This window comes from Sturnira hondurensis, unplaced genomic scaffold (genome assembly GCF_014824575.4).
Source record: "Sturnira hondurensis isolate 20B ecotype Veracruz unplaced genomic scaffold, ASM1482457v3 Scaffold0006713, whole genome shotgun sequence".
Taxonomy (NCBI): Eukaryota; Metazoa; Chordata; class Mammalia; order Chiroptera; family Phyllostomidae; genus Sturnira; species Sturnira hondurensis.
In genome coordinates, this window is record NW_028079344.1 from 5,348,280 (window position 1) to 5,374,528 (window position 26,249).

At 33.7% G+C, this 26,249-nt stretch overlaps 1 protein-coding gene across 3 annotated transcripts in view; it reads left to right on the forward strand.

Moving 5' to 3' along the window:
* ANKRD12 (ankyrin repeat domain 12) overlaps nucleotides 1–26,249 on the forward strand; it is a 154,561-nt gene that overhangs the window by 62,509 nt on the left and 65,803 nt on the right. For 2 of the 3 annotated variants that reach the window (XM_037050353.1, XM_037050354.1), the window contains exons 3-7: nucleotides 2,671–2,818; nucleotides 9,212–9,280; nucleotides 13,772–13,918; nucleotides 16,561–16,761; nucleotides 21,022–21,164. In XM_037050353.1, the coding sequence (XP_036906248.1) occupies nucleotides 2,671–2,818; nucleotides 9,212–9,280; nucleotides 13,772–13,918; nucleotides 16,561–16,761; nucleotides 21,022–21,164 (708 nt within the window). The remainder of the gene's footprint in view (nucleotides 1–2,670; nucleotides 2,819–9,211; nucleotides 9,281–13,771; nucleotides 13,919–16,560; nucleotides 16,762–21,021; nucleotides 21,165–26,249) is intronic. The other variant, XM_037050355.1, reaches the window with a different exon arrangement.

Below are 26,249 nucleotides of genomic sequence, written 5' to 3' on the forward strand. Positions count from 1 at the left end.
CTGGTGCTGCTTCCCAGGTGAGTGTACATTCTGGAACTGTGGGTCTCTCTAGCAAACTCTTCTGTGAGACTGGGAGTTTGTCCCACTGCCACCTCAACCCTCACAGGTGTTCTTAGTCAGAGGCTTTGAGGCTTCATTTCCCCACGCTAGAGCCCTGAGTTTCGAGGTCTGTCTCGCTCAATTGTTCCTCCTAGTTTATCTGCTTGTGAAAGTGGGACCACCAGGTCCGCCAGCTGAACCTTGCCCAACCCAATCCCCCAGCTGCTGCCCCATGGAGAATCCTCTGTGCCCAGCTGCCCGTCTCTGCCCCTCCTAGTGGTCCGGATGAATGTTTAACTCCTTGATTGTCAGACTTCCATACAGTTCAGTTTTTGTGTCAGTTCTGGTTGTTTTTTATTTTTAAATTTGTTGTTCTTTTAGTTGTGTGAGGAGGCACAGAGTGTTTACCTATGCCTTCATCTTGGCTGGAAGTCCTCTTTATTGCCATTTTAAAGGTCATAGTTTTGATCTTTTTCTTAAATAATTTCTTTTAACATTTCATGTAATAATGGTTTGGTGATGATGGACTGCTTTAGCTTTACCTTGTCTGGATGCACTTTATTTACTTTTTAATTCTAAATGCTAGCTTTGCTGGATAGAGTAATCCAGGTTATAAATTGAATACTTCTTGCTAATCCCTTCTAGCCTGCAAAATTTCTTCTGAGAAATTAGTTGACAGTCCTGTGGGAACTCCCCTGTATTGTAGGTCACTGTTTTTCTCTTGCTGCTTTTAAGATTCTCTCTTTATCTTTAACATTTGACCTTTTAATTATGATGCATCTTGGTGTGATCCTCTTTGAATCCCTCTTGTTTGGGATTCTCTGTGCTCTCTAGACTTGTATGCCTATTTCCTTCACCTAATTAGGGGAGTTTTCTTTCATTATTGTTTCAAGTAAGTTTCCAATTTCTTGCTCCTTCTCTTCTCTGGCAATCCTGTGATGTGAATGTTGGAATGCTTGAAGTTGTCCCAGAGGCTTACATTGTCCATGATTGTTTGGATTCTTTTTCTCCTTGCTGTACTGTTTGGATGTCTTTTTTTTTTTTTAGGTTCCAAATTATTTATTTGATTCTCAGCTTCATCCACTTTGCTGTTGATACCCTGTAAATTGTTATTTCAATTATATATACTTCATTTTGACTGGATCTTTTTTTATGCTGTTGAGGTCCTCACTGAGTTCCTTGAGCATCCTGATCACCAGTGTTTTGAACTGTACATCTGATAGATTGCTTACCTCCATTTTGTTTAGTTGTTTATTTGGAGTTTTGATGTGGTATTTCATTCGGGCCATGTTTCTTTTTCTCCTCATTTGGCAGCTTCCCTGTGTTTGTTTCTATGTATTAAATAGAGCTACTATGACTCCCTGTCTTGGTAGTGTGGCCTAATGTACTAGGTGTCCTATAGAGTTCAGTGACACAACCTTCTCTATCCCCCAAGCTAGGTACTCAAGTTGTGCCCTCTGTGTGGTCTGAGTACCTGTTCCTCTTGTAAATGAGTCTTAATTGCAGTCAGCAGGTCAATGGGATAGATATGGTCAATGGGATAGATATACCCAGTCTAGGCAGCTAGTAGAATTAGCTGTGACCCTGTCTGAGGCTTTTGGAGGTGTTTAGGTGGTTCTCTGATGAGGTCTGTAACTATCCACTGGGTGCACAGGCTCTGGTGTTTACCAGGTGGTTCAGGGCAAGGTCAGCTTCCACCTGTGTTCAGTCTGGAGCCCCTTGGCTTAAGCTATAAAGTGATCTGCAGATGGCTGCTGTTAGTGCCATGCCTGGAGCCACCGAATGAGAGCTATGGGTCTGGGCTTACCAATTGCAGGTTTTATCGGATTTAAGGTCTGAAGCCTGTGCCTAGCCCAACCCTTCATAGAGAAAAGCCACTGTTACCAGATTGAGTGGGCCCATAATTTGGATGGGGTGGAACTTTAGGTAATTGTCAGGGCAGGGTGTACCATTTGAGCCAGGTTGATGGAGACTCAGATATGGTGCCACCATATTGTGGCTCTGTGTGGGGCAGGGCTCAGAAAATGTACAGTGGCCACTGTCTGCAGTTCTGACTGGGAGGAAGCTGTCCCCCAACTCTCACCCTAATGCCATGCACTTCGCTTCCTCCCTTTATATGCCACTGGTGCTCTTCGAAGTGCTGCCCCAGTGCTGGAGCCCGGAGGGAGTGAGTCTAAATCCTCATGTGGGGCCCTGCAAGAAGAGACACCTAAGAATCCCACAGTTTCTTTTGCTGACCCAACCCCCACTGGTTTTTACAGCCAGAAGTTAATAGGATTTATCTTCCTGGCACTGGAAACCTGGCCTGGGTGTTCTGGTGTGGGGCTGGAATCGCTTCCTCCAAAGATGTCCCTCTATTTTATATCCACCACATGTGGGGTTGGGACCAGCCTGTTCTGCATCTTTGCCCCTCCATCTCTCCTACCTGTCTGGATGAATGTGGGTATCTTTAATTCCTTAGTTGTTGGACTTCCATACAGCTCAATATTCTGACAGTTGTGAGTGATACTTGTTCTGTAGTTTAGCTGTAATTTTGCTGTGGTTGTGCAAGTAGGTGGGCTGTATTTACCTATGCCTCCATATTGACTGGAAGTCCTGTACTTAGCTAATATTGGTTTGATTTTTTACTAGAGTAAAGACAAGATTGCATCTTATAGCAGAACTCCAAAAATTGATCGAAGTGATGTGGGCAAGGAGATGAAAGAGAAATCATCCATGAAACGTAAACTTCCTTTTACCATTAGCCCATCAAGAAATGAAGAACGAGATTCAGACACAGGTAGAATAATTTGTTGTTGCTTATTTTTCTGTAAAATCTTAATCATCTTTTACTATGGTTTTCTTCATATTATTCCTCTTTCATCCCAAAAGAGAAATTTTTGTATGTCAGTATTTCAGATTTACCATTTTGAGGCAGAAATTCATATAGTTCACACTAAACATTATTTCTTAATCAAAAATTTAAAACAATTTGCTTTTTTTCTTATTCTCTCACTGTTTATTACAAATCTATTATTACTTTCAGACTTAATTTTTTGAGGAGCATTTGATAATGAAATAGGGAGCATAAGGTATGTTAGATTCAAGAAAAAGTTGAGTTTTTATGACACACTATTGAACCAACCAGAGAAAAAAAAGTTTAGGCATTTTAGATTCAGAAGTGAATCAGAAATATGTAACCCCCTGCCAGAAAAGGGGAATTATTGAAGCTAACTGCCTAATTCATATTACTTTTTTCCCCAAAACTCTTATGTGTCAAAAATGATACTTGACATTAATCAATCTCAGTCAGAATGAATTAGAACCTTATTATCACTAAAACGTTACTAAGTTGTGTTTCACCGCTGAAGTAATTATTTCTTGAAACTAGTACATACTTGAATGTAAAATATTTATCATAATTGTTTTATCCCTTGCCTGAAATTTAAAAAATGAACTATTCTTAAGAATGTTTTAGTTTCACTAACAGAAAATTAGTGTTTCAATCTGAGTGTATGTACAGAGATAATGGTATATCCTACTTACAATTTGTAGCCATCCAAATCATCAACATGTAAATGATCTTGATTCTGAAATCTAAGATAGCTTTAGAAAATATTTAATTTTTAGTATACATTTTTAAAAGTAGGTAGGTGGAGGTAGGTAGGTCTCTTAGCTTGAACTAGAAATTAGAAACTGTTCTTAAACACTCATGATATTTTAAATTTGAAAATTACTCTTTTTGGAATAATTAAGAACTTACGTGATTTGTTCAGTTTTAGTTACACCGACTTTTTCTAGAGATTGAGAATGTTGTGTTTTGTTTTGTTTTGTTTTTAACTGAAGTATAATTTTCCTTAATCTCAAGCATTGTCTGGAAGTTATTAGTAGGTCACTTAGCTCAGAAGGTACTTATGTACTTCTATATTTACTTATCTCATATTTTCTCCCTGGAGGTCCTTTTGTTCGTTATTTTTAAAGTACTTAAAGTATCAGGTTTTGTTTTTCAGTGACAGTAATATCTCTAGTAGTAGTTTGAAGAAGGAAATTAGATAAATACAAACACTGTCAACATATTTTTAGAAATAAATAAGGTTTCAAAATGATAAACTTCCCGTGAGAACCTTTTTTAATAGATCAGATGGCTTATTTGACCTTTATTTAGAATGAAATAAAGGGGATAATGTTACTTAGGAAAGAAGAACTTTAGGCACTGAATAACCATAATTGAATTCATATTTTATTAATTGGATTATGTATTTTCCCCCTGCTACAGTTTTTCTACTTAATTGAATTTTAGAGGGATGTTACAACTCTCTCTTCAAGACTGTTTCATACCAGACTCTTATTTTTCTTTAGGAATGGTTATGTGCTAGTGCTGAACAAGGAGATTGAATGAATTTAAACATACATATTTAATAGGCTGAATTTTTCCATAGGCTGAATTTACAAATTTTAGAAAATAATAAATGATTTTTGCCCACACGTGCATGCACATATAAACACACATTAAGATAGCGTTAAGAATTTCCCCAGGCCAAAAGCAAAATGTCTTATTTACAATCCAGCTGTCTTACTGTTATTTTTTTTTTAAAGTAGAATGCAGAGGACCAGTAAGTGATAATCCTCATATAAAATATAATTATAGCATCAAATTCCATATTTGACATTCTGTGCAGTGTATTATAATTTAGAATATTAATTAAAATTATAAGGATAAAGATATATAGAGAGAAATATTTACATATATAACAACCCTTGTCATATATTTAGTATTTAAAAACCTCTTAAATGTGAAGAGAAAAAGACAGAAATGGGAAAGTAGACAAAAGGTGCAAACAAGTAGTTCAGAATAATAAAATTACACTAAGAAAAGAAATATATGAAGAAAATCAGTAGGTAATCAAGGAAATACAGTGCATAATGATTGACAAAACTATTGTTGGCCTAAATCATATCAAATTGTCCCTGGTTGGAAATAGGAACTTTATTTATCAGGTTTAAATTATTGGAGTATATTATTGGTAAATCTGATAACATATATCAGAACCTTAAAATTTATTAATATTTATTCTTTGGTGTTTGGTCTACATATCTAGTTATTAATGAGTAAAAATTATCTTTGTGTATATTTATGTCAACATTGTTTATAATAGCAAAAAGAAAAACCAGGAAAATACTGTTAAGTAATATTTGTTAAATTATGGTAAATCCAGTGAAGAAATCTGGTTTTATCCTTAAAAATGTTACAGGAGAATATGAAGTATGGAAAGATGTTCATACTATATAAACTGAAAAATAGGTTATAAAATAAGTATGTTTGGTTGTTGTGTTAGTCATATTATGTATGTATGTGCATACAGGACAGATATTAATACACATATTGAAAGAAGACTGTTTAAAAGTCTGTTTTATTGTAGAACTAAGCCTAAACCTATTGAGTGTGTTATGGGTCTCATACCAAAGGATTCACACTGAAATACATAGTTATTTTTTTAAGTAAGTGCTTAAGTTTTTAAGTTTTTTCTTATTCTTTTATACGTGTGTTTATATTTTAGTATATAATATAGAAAAGAAGCAATTCCTTTAGTTTTTTGTGTTGAATTAAATTAATCTTACAGCTTTTTATTTTAAAATAGTGCGTGTATAGGTTTTCCAATTCTTATGTAAATTTCTTTTTCTCTTTCTCTCATAGTTGCTTTGACTTTATATGTGTTTAGAGGGGTACTTGGAATGATGCTCACCAGATGTTAACATTTTATTTCCAGGATTTGGGGTTGTTACTTTCTTTGTATACTTTTGTATGGCTTGAATTTTTTAAATAATACATTCAGTAATGAAATAATGAAATTATTATTTAAATTATACATTCAGTAATGACTGTGAATAAAACACAAGTCATTACTGTTTTTTAAAAAGATGTTCATATTGTCCAAGGAAGGCTCACTGGTCCCAAAATCAGCAGTAATGCCATTAGTGAAATGAGCCATTCTTAGTCTTTATCTTGAGATATCTTAGTGTGAACTGCTGTGCCTGTAAAATTCAATAATGCCATCAGGGACTGCGCTCTTTTCATCATTCTACCCTGCCACTTTTAGCTCATATATAGGCTTTGTTTTTGGCATTTTGCTTTATAGTCAAATTATCTGCTTCTTCCTGGGCAGAAAATAGAGCAAGAACCAAATGCAAAAAGTATTTTTCTCCCAGTGAGACTTCACCTATTTTACTGATGAAACAACTTTCCTAGAACTTCTGCCTGCATCTCATTGGTTAGGCTACCCTAGTTGCTGGGAAATCTGAAACATCAAATTCTCTTATAGGTGGGTAGATCATCACCCTATTTAAATTTGGAGTAATTCTGATAAAAAGAAGAGAATGAATATTGGGTAGTTGCCTTACAGTGCTGCTACTGTATAGCATAAGGTTTTTATCACAGTAACTAATATCTGATGTTTGTACCTAAGCAATCTTTTCCGCACAACCAGTCATAAAATCATATTTATTTTCCTTTTGTCCTAGTTTAATGGCATCCAAGGGAAAGCCACAATTTGTTGGCATGAAAGTACTGAACAGCTATCTAGAGGCTACACATGAGTGAATCTCTCCTTGGCCTCTAAACTAAACTTGCAGTTATTTTGTTATGAGCAATGTCATCAAAAGCATTTTTACACATTGTATTTTTATTATACCCTGAATCATTTCTTTCTTTTCATTCCTAAGAGAAGGGTTGCGGGGTTAAAGAAGTAAACATTTCTCTGATGTTTCTCCAAAATGATTATAGTTACAAAGCATCCAGCAGTATATGAATATTCTTTTACCTCAAACAACATTGGGACATGTGTTTTTCTTTAGTTTTTGATAGATCTCTGTCCTGTAAGAAGTAAATGAGTAGTATTGACTTCATTTTAGTTTGTATTATTTAAATAATTAGATACAACATTCTTTACTTTTATAAAATATTTGTTTCCTCTTAGAAAGCATTATTTATTTGATTGCTAGTTTATTTTTGGCATATGTATATAATGTGGTATGAGAAAATACAAAGAGGTACATAGTATCTGTTCCCAAAGTCCATGGTGGCAGTCGTAGAACATGTTCAAATGTTTTAAACTTAATCTTCTCTGCTTGCCAGCCTTAGAAGTTTTATTTTCCTTAAGCTTTAGATGCCATCAAAGGATTTGTTCTACTTACTGTGAGTCAAGCAGATTTAGACAAAGGAACTTTTTAAAGTAAAACTAATATGATTTTTTGATAACTATATTAAAGTAGCAGATTAAATCAGTGCTTCTCTAATCACCTTTTGGTGATTTTCATGGAGGTTATTTATTACAGATTTACTCCAGTCCCTCCCCCATGGTTCTTTATTATAATTTTTTAAAAAGATTTTTTAGTTATTTTTAGAGAGAGGGGAGGAAGGGAGGGAGAAAGAGATACATCAATGTGTGGTTGCTTCTCATGCACCCCCCACCAAGGGACCTGGTCCATAACCCAGGCACGTGCCCTGACTTGGGAATTGAACTGGCAACCCTCTGGTTCACAGGCCAGCACTCAGTCCACTAAGCCACACCAGCCAGGGCTATTAAATTTTTTTTCTGACATACAGTGCAAACCTTTTAAATCATTCTTGGTATTTTTTTTTCTTATTCTCAACTTGCTATAAAGAACATATGATGGAGAGATAATCACTCTGTTTAGCGCTTAAGAGTTTTACAAAAAACCCTCAATAGGTAGCAATAGTTTCACTGTAGTCTAGTCACAGTATAGCATAGAAGGAAGTGGTTTGTGGAAAGGATTGGGATATGGAAGCTTTAATTTTTAAGCTCTTCAATTAAATTTTTATAGAATACATATTTAGATGCCCCAAATGTGAACATAGTTATTTAAATAAAAGTTAAGGGGTGTGTGAAGTGAGGGTGGGTTGATTACTTCTAAAGGAAGATTTGGATAAACTGTTATACTACCTCCTATGTTAATGAGTATTCAGTTTATTCATATGCTTTAATCTGTCACAGTAATATGATCTTCTTTAGTAATCCATTTAACTCTATTTGTTGGCACAACTTCCTGGTTATCACCTTTCTTCCCCCTATATAATCTATGGAGGCCATTTTAAATTTTTGCTTGTTTTTAAATAAAATTTTAAATATTCTTCATGGAATTCTTTTAGTTGCCAATTTAATGTGTTCAGTTTTGATATATAAGTGTTCATTGAAAGGTTTGTCATTTAACCCGCTTGCTTTAGAATTGTTCTAAATGTTACTTTGTTACTGATTTCATTTTCAATTGAGTGAGCCTTCTGGGTAAACTTATAGGCTTATCTTTAAAATTTTCAAATGCTATGTTTAGGGGTTACTTGGTCTCTAAAAGATTTTCTTTTAACAGTTTTGTTATCTTATACCTAACTGAATTCCTATTTTAATGTACATAATAGTGATACTGCACAAAAAGTATGTGTCAATAAGTTGAGAATATGAGTATCAGAATAATATTATTGTGAGTTAAATTGGCATATTGTTTATAACTAAAAATATCTGCTCCAGCCATAATGCCACAAGTTAATTCTATCTAATTCTATTTGTGTCTCATGAATTGTTAGGCAGAATTCCATATTCTTACCTTAGCTGGTAAACATTCTGATTTAGGCTCTCTTTCTAAGAGGTCTTTAGTAGTGGTCAGTGTAGTATTTTATACTATTTGAAATGTGTATAATTTATAGAAAGATCTTTAGTCTACAATGATACTGTAGTCCAAAGTGTTCTTCTGAGTAGTTTTGGCCCTCTTAAAACAAAAAGGGTGGTTAAAGTTCATTATTCAAGTTTTCTATAGATGGATTCTAAACAGAAAAACAGTGGTAGAGTACTGCATTTTTTATCATTATTCACAGTTTGAAAAACTATATAACCTCAAAGGCCATGATATGTTTTAATAAATAGCATCAGTAATATCTATTGAAGACTGCATGCTTGACTTTCTTAATTTTAATACTCTAGTTGAAAAAACTGAAATCTTAGGTATTGCCAGACCTGATTTTACATGTACTTTTGGCTGTACCCTAAAAAAATAATCTTTTGGAAAAACAGTGTGTTATCATTGACTAACTAACTAGTGGTCTTCTGAAAAATGTTGGTTTGTTGAATTCTGCATTTCCCTTCGTTTGCTTTTTTCTTTTCTCCTGTCTCTTCTCATTCTGTAGATTCAGATCCAGGACATACAAGTGAAAATTGGGGGGAGAGACTTATATCTTCTTACAGGACATACTCAGGTAATTAGATTATTAGGGGTTCCTGTTTAGCCAGTGGTTTCTGTTAATCACAGTTAATTATGGTACTACGAATAACTTCTTTCCAACCAGTATATAGATATTTCTGGCTGAATAAGTGAACTAAGTGATGATAACCAAATTTTCTAGCTTTTGTTGAGATAGTAGTGCATCCCATCCAAAACATGCTATGTGTGAACATTTTAAGCAGAAGTACTGTAGAACTGCCACTCAGATGTTGTACAGTACAACATCAGGGCACCATTTGTGTAGAAAATAATGTGCAAGGGATTGTTACTACAATCCCTTGTAGTAACCTCTGTAGGAAGATACCCAAGGTGCTTAGTCTCTTAGCTGTATACCCTTCACATGGTATACCAAGTGTATTGATTTTGATAGACAGTGTCATCTTTTGACTGACAGTGTCAGTCTGACCCTTTAATTATGCATGGTTATTTTTTAAAAAAACACATTGTATAAAATTTTCAAGTTGAACTCTTTAGTCTATTGACTTTGCTGCCTATGTTGATATTAAAAGTAGCTTAAAATATTAGATTTCCTGGAGAAACACCATTACTGTTAACTGTGTTGGAACCTTTCTATAGGCTATGACACCATGTATTATGCTTCATAATTTCTCCAGATAGAAGATACACCGTATTTTCCCTTGTATAATGCACGCTCATGTCTAATGCACACCCTTATTTTCCCCTCAAAAAATTTGAGCAAAAGAGTGTGTGTAATACATGGCAAAATATGGTAAATGCTAATATTTTAAAACAAAAATGTATTTTCTAGTATGTGACAGCTAATTAGTGAAGTGTGTTGTCTTTTTTTAAATGGACTTATATTCTTATCTTTGAATGTTTTTAATGTAAAGTATCACTTAGTTCCTAGGTATCTAAGTGTCTGCTTTTCTGAATATGACATTCAGTTATATGCTGAAATCTAAAATAAACCTTCTGATATACTTCATTTTATAAATTTGCAGGGGTGGTATAGAACCAACTAATTATTCTTAAAATTATCCTAACACTGTTAGTTGAGATGATAAGACAATAGTACTTGGTTATCAAAATTTGGGGCTGGGGGTCATGTTTGTAATCAGCATTAAGTTAAAAATGGGACTCTTTAAGTGCCATGGTGTACCTCAAAGGGCTATGTGTGATAAAGCCATTCATGATCTGAATATCTTTGCAGGAAATCAAAAGATAAAATAAGCACCCAACTGTTAGAGATTTATGTAGATGCTTTAGAACCAAAGAATAATGGCAACATTTTTTTCTCAAATTATTTTTCTTAATTATGTTCATCTGTATTTGAGATGTTGCCTTTCACATTGACTGCTTTGTGGGAAAATGTCATATTCTTTAGTTTTTGAGACACTGATAAATTTATGAACCAGTTCCCCAAGAAAAAGTTTTGTCTCTTTTCTTTAATATACTCTACACTTAATTGGAATGTGACAGCGTTGCACTTTCTATTTATTCTGACGACAAGACCTGAAAAGAAAGCATTGTTTTGAAGATGATGAGACTAAGACATCTCTATATTTCTGAAGATTCTCTGAACCTTTAAATAAAGAACATTGGATTGCTGAATAGTCCATTTTTCTGTTTTTCTTTGGTCATAAGTGAATCATTTGAATTAAAAAAAATATCTGCAGGGTGGCTAAGTGCAATTTCAAGTCTAGATTAGACTGTGCTATAAATAGTATATGTGTCAGTATTCCTTTGTTTAAGTTTTAAAATACTGACCAGTTATTTAGACATAAATATGTATTCTAGTTACTAAAACTTTAGAAGTACCTAACTCTTTCAAATATGTAGTGTGTGATCATTTTTTTTACTTACAACAGGTCACAGGAAACAAATTATTTGCAAGACAGATCCAAAATAGCCAGAGCTTTGTTTAATACTTTAAACTTTAAAAAGCATAGTTTGGGACATGTTACTCTAATACTTACAATTTTGAAGAATGGTATATAATTATCTCAAACCTATCTTACCCACCTTACTATTTACTTACTTTCTTTTCCTATCTCCTGCAAAACATGACATCAGAGAATGACTAAAGTCATTCAAAGAAAAAAATTGAATTTGGATTGGATGATAATATCTAATTTGAATTTTTGCTTGACTATTTGGAGTATATCCAGTTTTTTCCTTTTCAAAATATAATAATTATATCTTTGATTATTTGTCAGCATGGAATTCTAATAATGAATTTGTGTCTCACTTTTTCTGTTAACTGAGAATCTCACTTTAGAGCATATTATTTTTAAAACATTGTGTTGAAATGCAGTTAAAACCAAAAGCATAAATTGTTTTGCAAATGACTAAATAAAAGACAAAACTTTTCCCAGTATTTTAGAAATTATTTTTAAGTATAGATACTATGTGTTTTTTATTTATTTTGTTTCCTCTAATACTAGGTATTAGTTTTTTTCTCAATACATCTTTTCTATTTTCTACAAAATTTTCACTGTTAAATATTTTATTTTTAGGTGAAAAGTACACTCATAATATTTAAAAATTTGTTATTCATGTGGAAAACCATTAAAACAACAACAGTTTGGATTCCTTATTAAATACAAGAGAACCAAAATGAACAGAACATTATTAGGAAAAAGTACATGTTTCAGAAAAATACAGTCTTATCCAAAAGACCTGTTTAGGGCTTTATGAGAAATTTAGTAAGTTAGGTGAAACCTTGCTGACACTGGATTTATACTAAATTGGGTCATTAACGAAGATGAAGTGAGGAAAATGAAGAACTCTTAATAAAGACTGTATTAGAACTCTTAATAAAGACTGACTTAAATCTTGAAATTTTTTGTTATTGTTAGGTAAAATCAAATATCAACCAAAGGGACAGTTCGGGAACTATTGAATTTTGAGTGATTTATGGGCAGAAGTATTTTAAATATTAGGAAATCTAATTTTTCTAGGTCATTAGGGTGCCAGTATATTCTAATTAAGTGGTACACTACAAGAATTACTACTTTAAGTTCTTATGATGTAAATAATAATATTTAATGGTATTTAAATAATATCAAGCTTTTATTTTCTTGAAATGTGCTAGATTAATAAATGCTTGTCTCCTAGAGTAGATTAAGGTACTGGACACATCTGCCTAAAAACACCACAATATTAACAACTAAGCTTTTTTCTTCCACTGATTTTTTCTGTTGTACATTTATTTTTAATTTTACTTATTTATTTACTTTTGTAGACCCTCTTTGTAGGAACTTCAAACCTAGATTAGTAAATCCCAGATATTTGTATGGGGTTTCTCAAGAAATATATGCCTAGTTAATAGGCTGAATTTCTGCATTAGCTCTTACAGAACCACCTGAATTAACTCCCAGAGAAGTCTTAAAGGAAAAACAGATATTTGTATATCTTTGACCTGAGGAATCCAGTTCTATCTTAATTTCCTTGCACTTAATGGATAATGCTGACTGCATTGCCAAAGTATTTCCCTAATAGCTAAGTCTGAGAGTTGACTTAGAACAGATCAAATCACTTAGAAAAATCTTCAGACATTTTGTAACTTTTGCAAGATGTCCATTCACCATCACACACGGGCGCATGCACACACACACAAGTCCTTGTTTATTTTAACTTCAGTTAACAGTTCTTGTTCAACTTTCCTATGACTGGAATAAAGTGATTCAGTCTTTTTTATCAATAATTACTCTGTGTTGAAACATGTCTTATACACATTATCTTCTTAGAAGATTGCATAAAGAATAAAAAAAGAAGATTGCATAAATCATTAGTGGAATTAGGGAAGTAATTTGAAGGAATATTGCCATATAGTCTTAGCAGTAATAAAGAATAAAATTATAATGAATGAAAAAAGTTTCAAAAATGTAACACTAAGGAATATTTGAAATGTGGTTGATGAAGTTAAATTTTAATAAAAAATTATTGAAACACCTGGCTGGTGTAGTTCAGTGGATTGAGCGCGGGCCTGCGAACCATAGGATCTCGGTTTGATTCCCAGTCAGGGCACATGCCTGGGTTGCAGGCTGGTTCCCTGCAGGCCAACTCCCAGCAGGGGATGCACGAAAGGCAACCATACATTGATGTTTCTCTCCCTCTCCTTCCCCTCTAAAGATAAATAAATAAATAAAATTTAAAAAAATAAAAAATAAAAATAAAACTCCTTCTCCAGTTCGAAGAACAGGAGCTTGGCATTCGATCAGTGCTTAATAAACGTTTTGTTTTTTTTTAATTATTGAAACACAAATTTTACTGGGAGTAAATTTCCAAATGTTACTAGTTCTCTGAAAACAATAGAATTAATTTTTGAACACATTCAGGAAGAAAATTGATTATATAATAAATGTGCTCTTTTGTCTGACTATTGCTGTTTCATATGTTTCTCATACATGTATAAACATATATCTGTTTTTAAAAAGTCATCAGTGTTTTGCTTGTGAGTGCTTACATTTGGTTGAAATTCTTACGTACTTAATAATTTCAGAGAAAGAAGGTCCAGAAAAGAAGAAAACAAAAAAGGAAGCTGGAAATAAGAAGTCCACACCAGTTAGCATTCTTTTTGGTTACCCACTCTCAGAGCGAAAGCAGATGGCACTTCTTATGCAGATGACAGCAAGAGACAACAGTCCAGGTGATATTTACCATCACTGAGTTCATGTTTACTCTTTTTTTCCCTCAGACTCCAGCCTTGTCTTAAAAGTTATTTTTAACTACTTTAAATTTTTATTCTTATTTGATATATGGTAGTCAGAATTTCTTGTAGCATAAGTTTGTAACGTCACATTTATTTGTGTTACAATTGTTTATATCCTCCACTAGATGAAACACTATACAAGAGCAGGAATCTTTGCATTTAGTGGACCCTTAGTAATATTTGCTAACTAAAGGAGCAATTTAAAAATTGGTCAGTCAACTTCAGAAATCTGTTGCCAAACTGTGTGCTTTTACCTCACCAAAGAATTTTTTTTGACCCCAGTTTCTATAAAGTTTCTTCTAGGTTTATAGTTTACTTTTCAGTTCACTAGCACCCTGCTGGTGGACTAATAAGCTTATCATATTATGACTTTTAGAAACAGTTTAATCTATATTTTATTGTTATTTTATTAATTATTATTTAAAATGTAGATTATTATAAAAAGAAAAATATCTGCAGTATATTATGTACATTTATCTCGTATTTCATTTCACACTTCCAATTAAGGAAGCATGTGTGTGTTTATTCATGTACTGTACCCTGCAAAAATAATTGAAAATGGCTTACCACCAGGACCAAAACAAACAAGGAACAAACAGACCAACCTGCTAATTCATGTAAAGGAGCTAAAAAGGTCGATAAAACCCAGACAACTGGGCTGACATAGTTACTACTATTTTTTTAAGAATGTTATTCTTTTTTTTTAAAGATCTTATTTATTTATTTAGAGAGGGGGGAGGGGAAAAAGAGAGGGAGAGAAACATTGATGTGTGAGAGAAACATGAAAAATTGATGGGTTGCCTCTCACATGACGCCAGCTGGGGACCCAGGCATGTGCCCTAACTGGGAATTGAATCAATGACATTTCAGTTTGTAGGTTGGCACTCAGTTCACTGAGTCACACCATCCTGGGCTGTTATAGTTTGTTTTTTAAATGTAAATAAGATTATTATAATAACCTGTGCAGATGGTTCTTTTTATTTAAGGGTACGTCTTAGTCAACTTTATTAATATATATATAGAGAGAGAATGAGAGTGGAAAGTCTTCGAAATAACAAACTATTTGCTAGCATATAAATATACTTAGATTTTAGGGTTCATTGTTTTATCCATTTCATAAATAATTTCCCATGTTTTTATTATGTGTATCTCATTGCCATTATGAATAGTACTACTTTTTAGTGTGTGTGTGTGTGAATATTGTTTTGGTGTGGCTAAGAAAATTTCATATGAATCCCTTGCATGTTTTGTGAATTTACAAGTATGTTCTTTTGTTTTTAAGAAGTTTAACAGCTCATATTCTTAATAATATGATTATAAAGATTATAATAAAACTCATTTATTCATTCGACAAATATTGCATGAGTGCCACTATATACCAAAAGTCTTCTAAGACATCAAGATAAAGTAATGAATAAGATAGACAAGGTGCTTGCTCTTACAGAGTATACATTATAGAAAGTCGTGGATAGAAAATGGATAATTACACAATATACTTTAAAATTCAAAAGGTAAACCTTAAACTTTTTTCTTATTATGGAAAGGATGATGTTTATTACTTTAGGGCTCTAATTACACTAGAAAATTTTTCCCCACAGACTTTTTTCTCACAGCAGTTGTTTCTTTTAAATAGTTGTAAATTTCGGAATTATTAACACTGTACATGTCTCTTGAATCCTTAACTGATAAGAAAGCATTTTTTTTCCTGGCTGGTGTAGCTCAGTGGATTGAGCACGGGCCTGCGAACCAGAGGATCGCGGTTCGATTCCCAGTCAGGGCACATGCCTGGGTTGCAGGCCAGTTCCTTGCAGGCCAACTCCCAGCAGGGGACGCACAAAAGGCAACCATACATTGATGTTTCTCTTCCTCTCTCCTTCCCCTCTAAAGATAAATAAATAAAATCTTTAAAAAAAAAAAAAGAAAGAAAGCATTTTTTTATTTTGTCTTTCTCTAGTAGTTATGGGGACAAGAGGATGTTGGACATCATCTAGTTTACCATTCTTGTTGTTGATATAGAAACTCAACAAAAATCGAAAACTGGGAATCACAGCAAAACACATTTTCTTCCTCATCACCCACTTTTTAAAGGCCTTTTCCAGACTTTATTTCTTATAGTTCTTAAATTTCATTTTTATACTAAAATCATTCTCAACCTTAATTTGTACTTAATACCAGAGTACAACTCCAATACTTTGACTGAGAGGTGTGACTCAAGTCTTTAATGCCATTTCACCTACGTCTTAGAATAGTTGTCATGAAAAATACATTTTTTGTTGTAATTTATCAAATTATTGAGCAAGCCCTTTTAAGATGTATAACTGATACTTTATTAATCATTTTAAGCCAGTTTCATGAATAAACAGAATAAAACATTTTTTTCTAAATTGGCTCATGCAACATAGCTCATGATAACCCTAAAGGAAGATCTACTCCATGTATTTGGGTCAAGTTTTAGATTGATAGGGTGAGAAGATATTCCTCCTGTTCTAGGAAATTAGGACATTACCTATAAAAAGCCTTTAAATGGATATACAAAATATTTAGCCTGGAACTTCTGTTAACTTTCTTTCTAATTATAGATTCCACACCAAATCATTCATCACAATCAACACCAGCCCAAAAGAAAACTCCCAGTTCCTCATCTCGACAAAAAGATAAAGTTAATAAACGAAATGAACGTGGTGAGACTCCTTTACACATGGCAGCTATTCGAGGAGATGTGAAACAAGTCAAAGAATTAATAAGTCTAGGGGCAAATGTGAATGTGAAAGATTTTGCAGGTAAGGATAGTAATTAAAAACTAAAACTAAGAAACTAAAATTTAAAATTTATCTAAATAGATTTGGGTTACAGTTTAATCCACAGTTTTTTATTCTTCTTTCTGAAACAAAAGAGTTCTAAACTGTACTTTATTACAAAACTATTTTGGACTGTGTACATAAAATCTTGATCTCTGCTACAATTCCATGTCAGTAATTACTCACATTTTTTAAATATTAAATTTAGTGTTTAGTTGTTTAGTTGATAGATTTATAATATTTTTATCCAATTTAGGTTTATTTTAGGTGGATTAGAGTTATATAATATTTTCAAAGTAGTTAATTCATTCTTAAGTCTTTCAAGAACTTTTATTAGCTTGAACATGAATAGCTGTCTAGGAGACATGCTAGTGTTTTAATTACTCAGATCCATACCAATACATTCTTAGTAAGTAATTCAAACAGTAAAAGTATGCAGAGAACAATACAGAATTTCTCTTTTGTTTCACATACGATGATACCATGCATTCCCTCCCCACAGTTTTTTCCTGCAGAACTATTGTTAACAATTTGGCGGTCATTCTTTTCATGCATTTTCATTATCATATATATGTGTAAAATGAACATAATTTTTTAATCAAATGACTCATCTATAAATGTCAGCCTTTATTTATACAGCCTGCTTTTTTTAACTTAATGCCTTATAGATATTTCTGTCAGTGTATACAGGTGCTTCTATTTCATTCATTTTTACAGCTGTATAGTATCTTATAGCATAGATTCCATAGACAATACTTTAGTGAAAACACTCTTGTAGAAATATCTCTGTGTATGTATAAATCCTTATGGAAGGATTTCAATTAGAAGGAAATCTGCTAAATCAAAGGGAATACACATTTAAAAATTTTTTTAAATACAGGCAAATGACCTACCCCCAAAATCTTTTTATCAGTTTACTGTGCCATTCAAAGTACTTATATGAAGGAGCTCTTTTCTTACCTCTTCACTAATACTGGATATTATCATTTTAATCATTAGCAATCTGACCATTGGAAAAAAGGATCTTTACTTTGGATTGTCTTAGTGGTGTGAGTGAATATATCTTCTTGTGCATATGGTAAATTCATATGTATTCTTTAAATTGCCAGATCCAGTTCTTTGCCCATTTTTCTTACGGTTTGGTAGTGTTATTAGTTTGTAAGAGCTCTTTATTTTAATAGGTTTTAAGTATCAAATATGTAAATATTTTTACTGGCTATGTTTGAATTTTCATTACATTATTTTTGTACTAAAGTTTTTAATACAGTAATATCAGTTATTGTTTTTATTTATGGGTTCTTTGGTATTCTATTTAAGGCAGCCTTTTCTGCCATTATATCATAAAACTGTGCCCTTATGTTTTATTGTTTCCAAATCTTGTTTTTGTTTAGCTTTTACACATATCCCTACTAGAATACACCTGGAATTTATTTCTCTGTTGGGTGTGAACTGGGGAAAGAGTGATATGTGGGGGTCCCCAACCTCTAAGACCATTACTGGTCCAGGCCTGTTAGGAATCAGGCCCCCACAGCAGGGACTAAGCTTGAATGTAAGGCACTTGAATCATCCCAAAATCATCCCGCCAGCCCCTGCCTGGTCCATGGAAAAATTGTCTTCCACAAAACTGGTCCCTGGTACCAAAAAGGTTGGGGACTAACTACTGCTATAGGGTGAGTGTTAAAGAATGAGAGTTAAACTTGATATTATCTCTCAAAAACCAAAAAGATTTTATTTTTCCTGTGATCTAACAAGCCACTTCTAAGTATCTCTCTTAAATGTTTAATCATAAATATGCATAAAGATTTAATTGTAAGGATATTTGTTACAGCACTGTTACTAATATTTAAAAATTAGAAATTATTTAAATGCCCACTAATAGGAGCTTATTTAAAGAAATTATGAGATAGACTTCCGGCCAGGATGGAGGTGTAGATAGAAACCCTTCACTTCCTGGTACAACCAAAACAAGGATAACCACCAGTCTAAAATCAATAAACAACCAGAAGTGCCAGAAAATCAAATTGCATGGAACTCTAACAACCAAGAAATTAAAGAAAACATCAGCCAGACTGGTAAGAACCCGTGGCACAGGCAGGGCCAGGTGTAAAAAAACACAATGAGGTGGCAGACCCTGTGTATAGGGCTGACTGAAGGATAAACTAAGGCTCACTGTGGACTGTGGCAGTTGCTGCAGTGGGAGAAACTCCCTGTCTCACGTTGGAAAATGGGCTACAGCCAAGGAGGCAAGTTGGATTGTTGCTTCTCTGGCCCCTCCCCCATAGGCAACCCCACAGTACAGCAAGGAGGGTTGCCCTGCCCTTGTGAATACCTAAGGCCCCACACCCTTACAACTTAACAGGTGTGCGAAGACAAAGAAATAGGGCCCAAATGAAAGAACAGAGCAAATTTTCAGAAAGAGAGCTAAGCAATGACGAGATAGCCAACCTATCTGATGGAGAATTTAAAGCCCTGGTAATCAAAATGCTCATAGAACTGATTGAGCTTGGCCAAAAAAATGAAAAGTCAAATGAAAGATACCCAAAATAAAATAAAGCAAAATATTCAGGAACCAACAGTGACAAGAATGAAACCAGGGTTCAAAGCAACAATTTGGAACAAGAGGAAGAAATAAATATCCAACCAGAACAGAATGAAGAAACAAGAATTCCAAAAAATGAAGAGAGACATAGGAACCTCTGGGACAACCTGAAACATTCCAATATCCAAATTATAGGGGTGCCAGAAGGAGAACAACAGCAAGGGACTGAAAATTTATTTGAACAAATAATGAAGGAAAACTTTCCCAGTCTGGCAAAGGAAATAGACCTCTGGGAAGCCCAGAGATTCCCAAAGAGGAACACACTAAGGTACATCATCATTAAGTTACCCAAGATTAAAGATAAAGAGAGAATCCTAAAAGCAGCAAGAGAAAAGGAGACAGTTACTTACAAAGGAGTTCCCATGAGACTGTCAGCTGATTTCTCAAAAGAGACTTGCAGGCAAGGAGGGGCTGGAAAGAAGTACTCCAAGTCATGAAAGGCAAGGACATGCATCCAGGATTGCTCTATCCAGCAAAGCTTTCATTTAGAATGGAAGGGCAGATAAAGTGCTTCTCAGATAAGGTCAAGGTCAAGGAGTTCATCATCACCAAGTCCTTATTATGTGAAATGTTAAAGGGATTTATCTAAGAAAAAGAAGATAAAAAATATGAACAGTAAAATGAAAAACAGCTATCAACAAATAAACCTAAAAGAAAAGGAAAAGAAATACTAAGCAAACAATTAGAACAGAAACAGAATCATGAATGGACAACATATGGAGGGATTTCAGTGGGGAGGGGGAAGGGAAGAATAGGGGCAAAAAGGTAAAGGGAAGAAGCCTAGTTGATGGGCATAACATAAACAGGGAGAAATAAAAAATGGTATGGGAAACAGAACTCAAAGAACTTACATGGACATGAACTAAGGTAGGGGGGGTTCTGGAGGGTTGGAAGGTATGGGGCCGGAGGGTGGATAAAGTGGGGAAAATTGTGGAAAATAGCATAACCAATAAAATAAACTTATTAAAAGAAATAAGAGATGGTCACTGCAATAGTATGTTGTAGAAAACTGTAATGACATGGGAATTATTTTCATTGTAGTAAGTGAAAGAAGCAGATTAAACAACCTTTCCAGTTTTGTTTTAAAATTATAAAAATGAGAGGGAGATAATCTAGTAGGATTTATGCAAAATTATTTAAATTATATTTAGGTGTTGGATTTTGGGTAATACTTATTTTCTCCCATGTATTTTTTATGTTTCCTAATTTTTAGTTAAAATAATAAGTATTAAGGTGGAAAAAGATTGTGTAGTCTTAACAGATGAAAGCCCTTAAAACAAAGGGGGTTTTGTTTACTGATTGAAAGACCCTTACAAGCTTAGTAGTATTTTGCCTCCTTTTCTGTTCTTTTCCCGTAGTTGACATGATTATGTTATAGCAAGTTTATGTATGTTAAATAAGCTTAAATGTTTAATATTTTTGTCAAAGAATTTAGCCTGAGTGGAAATAAAATATTACCATGAATGAATATTCTGTAAGATTAGTCATATTTCTAGGTATTTATTTATTGTTATTTATTTTTCCTTCTGTGCTATATGCATTTAGAATTATATGTCACATATGGTTTAGAATATAAAAGCATTTATATATATATTGAATTAGTACAAATGAACCTTATGCTTAAATTAGTATTCTAACTTTAGGTTGGACACCACTGCACGAAGCTTGCAATGTTGGATATTACGATGTCGCTAAGATACTTATAGCTGCTGGAGCAGATGTTAACACACAAGGATTAGATGATGATACTCCACTCCATGATTCTGCTAGTAGTGGACACAGAGATGTAAGTATGATAGAAAAAGCAGTAATAAACATTTTCAAAATACAGATTCAGCCCAGAGTAATGTAGTTTGCTTCACAGTCATGCTGTCTCCTGTTGTATTTTAATATGCCTGATCAGCTCATCTGTATTTTATTATTTGTTTTATCTGCCTCTGGACTGCTAATACATCATAGTCATATTTAGCATTATCTTTTCCTAAAATTTATTTAGTTTGATAGTTAATTTAATGTAGCACAACTTTTATTTCCAGGCCATGCTATCAGATAACTAGGTGTAGTAGTTAAAGTAGATTTTACTTAACAGTTAAAATGCTACAGTGTCATGCTGCTTATCTTTTTTTAGGCTTGTTAATATTTAATGATCCCTATATACATAACATTTATTCCTACATTTTAGCTGACATTATTTATTTAATATATTCAGCTGGTTTATGTGTATAATAAACATTACAATCAAACATGCTTATAAATTAACGATATCTGTAATATTCTGAATCACGTGAGTTTTAAATCCTATTTGCATTTTAAATCTCTGGCATGTTAATAGCAAAGCTAAACCATTCTTAGTTGTAATGAAGTACATGTTTTAAGTGTGTTTAATGCTTTATTTTATTACTATAATCTGTTTACGGCCAAAGCAGATTAACCTGGAACACTATTAGCAATAGTTCTAAATCGAGATTTTGTTTTTTTCAAATAGTATGTAGATTTTCTCTTTCACTTAATTTTTACTTCTAGTAAATAATACTTGCATATAGTTTAGAAAGTTGAAAAGTACTAGTCATCTTATAAAGGTAACTGCAAGGCTCTATTCCATGCCTTGCCATTTCTCAATACTTTTAGTCAAAAGCAGCTGGTGTGGTAGGTGTTTCTTCTAGTAGTTACCTTTTTATTTCTAACAAAATGCAAGCTATGTTGCTTTTTAATTTTTAGTCATTTTTATTGATCTCCTGCAATGATTTTATTAAATATTGCTGCTTGGAGATTCACAGAGTATACCCTAAGTGTATTTCCTTTTTTGATCTTTATTACCTGGGTTAATATACTGCCTCACTCTTATTTTTTATTTCATTTCTATGCATCTATTTTTGTTCTTCCTTACTCTATGATGTTACTCTAAAATGCCTCTCAATCATAAACTGATCACTGTTTGATATCATTATTGATTAGTTCACTATTTTTGAGAAATATCTTTGTGATTTCTCATATCCTTGTGTACAAGATATCTTGTATCCTGCTCTAATCAGGCCGAGTTGCTCTAGATCTGTAGGATCTGGAGAACTGTCCTGGGATACCTCTGTCATTAATCCCATGTGGAATTCTCAGTCTCTCCATGAGATTTCCAGTTTCCTGGTGCTCCTCTTAACTCTCGGGATATTAATTAAATTTCTGGTGTGGTCATGGATTTCTCCAAGATTCTTTATATTACTGCTCTGGTTTGTTTTATTTTTAGAGTTAGAGATTTGCTAAGTTCTGTTTGTTCACATTTGAATGAGATTCTAGAAAAATCCTGATTGACAAGATCCATGTTTTACACAGCTTTTTGACTGGTGGGCTTTTCTGGAGTATGTCGGGACAAGATGATTGAAAAATCTCCTTTTTCTTCTCTCTTTAGCAGCAGATATTCTCTGCCTTTTGGGAGGGAGGGGTGGAATCTGTAGTGAAGATAGATAGGAGTTCAATTCCTGCCTGGCCATTTTACTAACTGTATGATCTTGAACAAAATGCTTCTCTCCTTTGAACCGTTATCTCATCTTCAATTTACGTAATAAATAACATCTATCTAAAGGGTATGTTTTGAAGAAAAAAGAAGATGCTGTGCATGTTAACACCTTGAAATCTAAATTTTTAATAGAAATGTCAGGTAAAAGATTAAAAGACTACATTTATATTGCTCTTTTTCAAATATACTTAAATATTTTGGAAACTGAAAATGTGTTTTTGTCATTTGCATTTTTCTAAAGATTACTTGTCATGGCTCTCAAAGTTCCAGTTTTGAAGAAAAATGGACTATAAATGTTATGTTTCCTAAACTTTCTCTCTCTTACCATTGGACTGGTCTTTTCTGCTCCCTTGGCATTTCATACATATCTAAATGATAGCACTTACAACATTATTTTTTATTGATGTACTTGTCTGTTTCTTACACTGCTCTGTGAGTACCAGGCATGTAGGCTTTTTGTATTGTTCTGTGTTAATGACCCTTGGAACTGCTCATCACATAAGAAGTACTTAATCGATTCTACATGAATGCATGCATAGGTATAAGGATGGATGGATGAATAGATAACTGGCTGAGGATAGACAGAATGTGAAAGTCTTAATCCACAAGGCCTGACAATGTAGGGCACATTTCCTTTTCCACTGAACTTACCTGAAACTGATACACTTTTTTGTTTGTGTTACTTTATATACAGTATATTCCTCCCTATCTTCATTATTGATAGTTTGTCAAAGATGACTAGTTTTCTTTTCTTTTTTTTAAGATTTTATTTATTTTTAGAGAGAGAGGAAGGGAGGGAGAAAGAGAAACATCAATGTGTGGTTGCCTCTTGTGTGCCCCCTACTGGGGACCTGGCCTGCAATCCAGGCATGTGCCCTGACTGGGAATCGAACAGGTTACCCTTTGGCTCACAGTCCAGCGCTCAACCCACTGAGCTATGCCAGCCAGGATGACTAGTTTTAAGTGTGATATATAAAGATTTCCTGATTTCTAAATGTAATGTTAAAGAATTCTGCCTTGTGGCTAAGAAGATATGTTTCTATGAATGCAAGTTTTTAAATAGTTGCAAACTATTTCCAAAAGCTGATATTTGAGCTCATATTCTTGCAGGGATTCAAACACTACTTCCAGTGTCTTTCTAGAGAGAGACTGGCATGCTGTGTTTCAAGAAACGTTTGGTTTTCCTCCTACCAACCAGCTTAGAGTAGGAGTCCAAATCAGAGCTATTGAGGCTACTTTTTTTCTTTTTCTTTGACTTGTGCCTAAGGGGGAGATAACAATGAGAACCACCAAAACTCTCATTCGTATTTATCTGTATAATAAATTACAGGTCTCTACGAAAGAGTTGGACTTCTTTCACTCAGAATACTCATACAACTTCAACCATCCATAGAACATTTCTAAGATAGGAGAAGCAGAAAGAGAGTGATTCTGTAGCCTGTTACAACTATTTAGAGTAAGAAAGGATTAACATAGCTTACTAAGAACCTAATCTTTTGCAAATACACAGTACTTCATGATAAACGTTTTTATAATAGTTTCATTCCTAGTTCTATTTTAGATACCTGTCTTTATTTTCTTATTGTCTCATCATTTTTATCTGCTTCTAAGTTTGTTGCGTGCTCTGTTTTGAGCAACTTTAAGTTACTTTAAATTCTTTTTAGAATTTAGAATAACCTATTTGAATGAACCCACTGTCCCTGAATGATCATAGTCATATTAATAATTATTTGTTGATTATTTCCTGATGGATATAGGAAGCTTTCAGCAGTGTTTTAAGATCCTTTATTATTCTTTCTCATTCTAGATCTCTAGCTTAAGGAAATAAGCCTAAAAATGGAAAAATTTTAACATACAGAGATGCCCACTACAGTATTATTTATAATAACTAATCTTTTTACTCCTCAAGCCCCTAAAATAACAAGATTTTAAAGGACATTAGACCCACAAGGACTAAGAGCAGAAGAAACAAGGATATCAATATTTTCGAAGATGGAATTTAGAGGAGTGAGTGGTTACTGATCTTGAATAGGGTTTAGCATACCTCTTCTATTAAAGACCGGATACTAAATATTTTAAGCTTTGTAGGCCACATACCACCTCCACCACCTCCTCCTTCTTCTCTCTTTCTCTCTTCTCTAGTTCTCTTTTACCAGCCCTTTTTAAAGTATTTTAAAAGAATATACAAACTTTTTAATTAGCAAGTGAGATTTGGCCTGTAAAAGCAAATTTGCCAACTCCTGATTTAGGAAACCCAAGAAAATTGAAGCTAAAGCCATTCTAACACAGAATCACAGAAAACTACAAGGAATTGATGGTACTGAGTACTTTTGGAAGTGCCTGTTTTGGGGAGGGGAGGTTAAGGGTTGGAGGGATTGAGGAAAAAGGATTCATGGACAACCGTGTGATGATTGCAGGGGGTGGTTATAAGGGGAAATGGAAAAAATGCAATAAAGATTAAATTTTTACACACATACATACACACACACACATATATGAGACAAAAAACAAAAGGATCAAAGTCTTTTTGACCCTCATATCCCCTTCTTAACCCTACACAGCCAAATGATTGCACCTCTCCCACCCTGGCAGATGATTGAAGGTTTATTTACTGGCAAATATAAACCATATATTCTGGGTTGATATGCCACAGCAGTTGAGAGTGAGGATTAAGTATATATTAATTAGGTAAGACCAGCCTTCTTTTAGCTAGCAAACACAGTGCTGACAGTAAAGCTTATTGTTGGCATGAGTCGAAAGATTTCTCCATGGGAAATTGAACTAGACAAGAAAGGGTGGGTGGAAGTCTGATGAAATGGCCCAGTCATATTGTACTGGCATGAAATCCATCTCTACAAATTCTACCCATGCCGGCAAACCCTCCAGTATGTCTTTTATTGCCTTACTCTTAAGTGTGTACAGCCAGTGATCATCTAACATTTAAGAAAAGTCTCTAATATGGAAGGAAAGGACCAAAACAAGCAAATAAAATAGTAGGAACTTGTAGGACATAATACCAAGTGGAACTTACGCAAAAACAACAACCCTTTAACTTCCCCAGAGAAATAAGAGTTTATTGTAGCTGTGAAACAAGAACGATCTTTTTAAAAAATACTGTTAGATATATCAGGTGCATAGATTCAAGGTTATGACTAGCACATTTGTATATGACTACTGTTAAGCCATAACATTTAAGCAGTCTGATTATAACATGTTTCATAATGTGTGATATTTGATGATAAATTGTATCCAAGAGATACCACAAATTCTGAAGTCAGTGTTGGTATAGTTTTTAGGGTTTTGGGGGGGGGTTGTTGTTGTTCACTTTGAAGTCCATGGGCTGTGTGTGTGTGTGTTCATTTC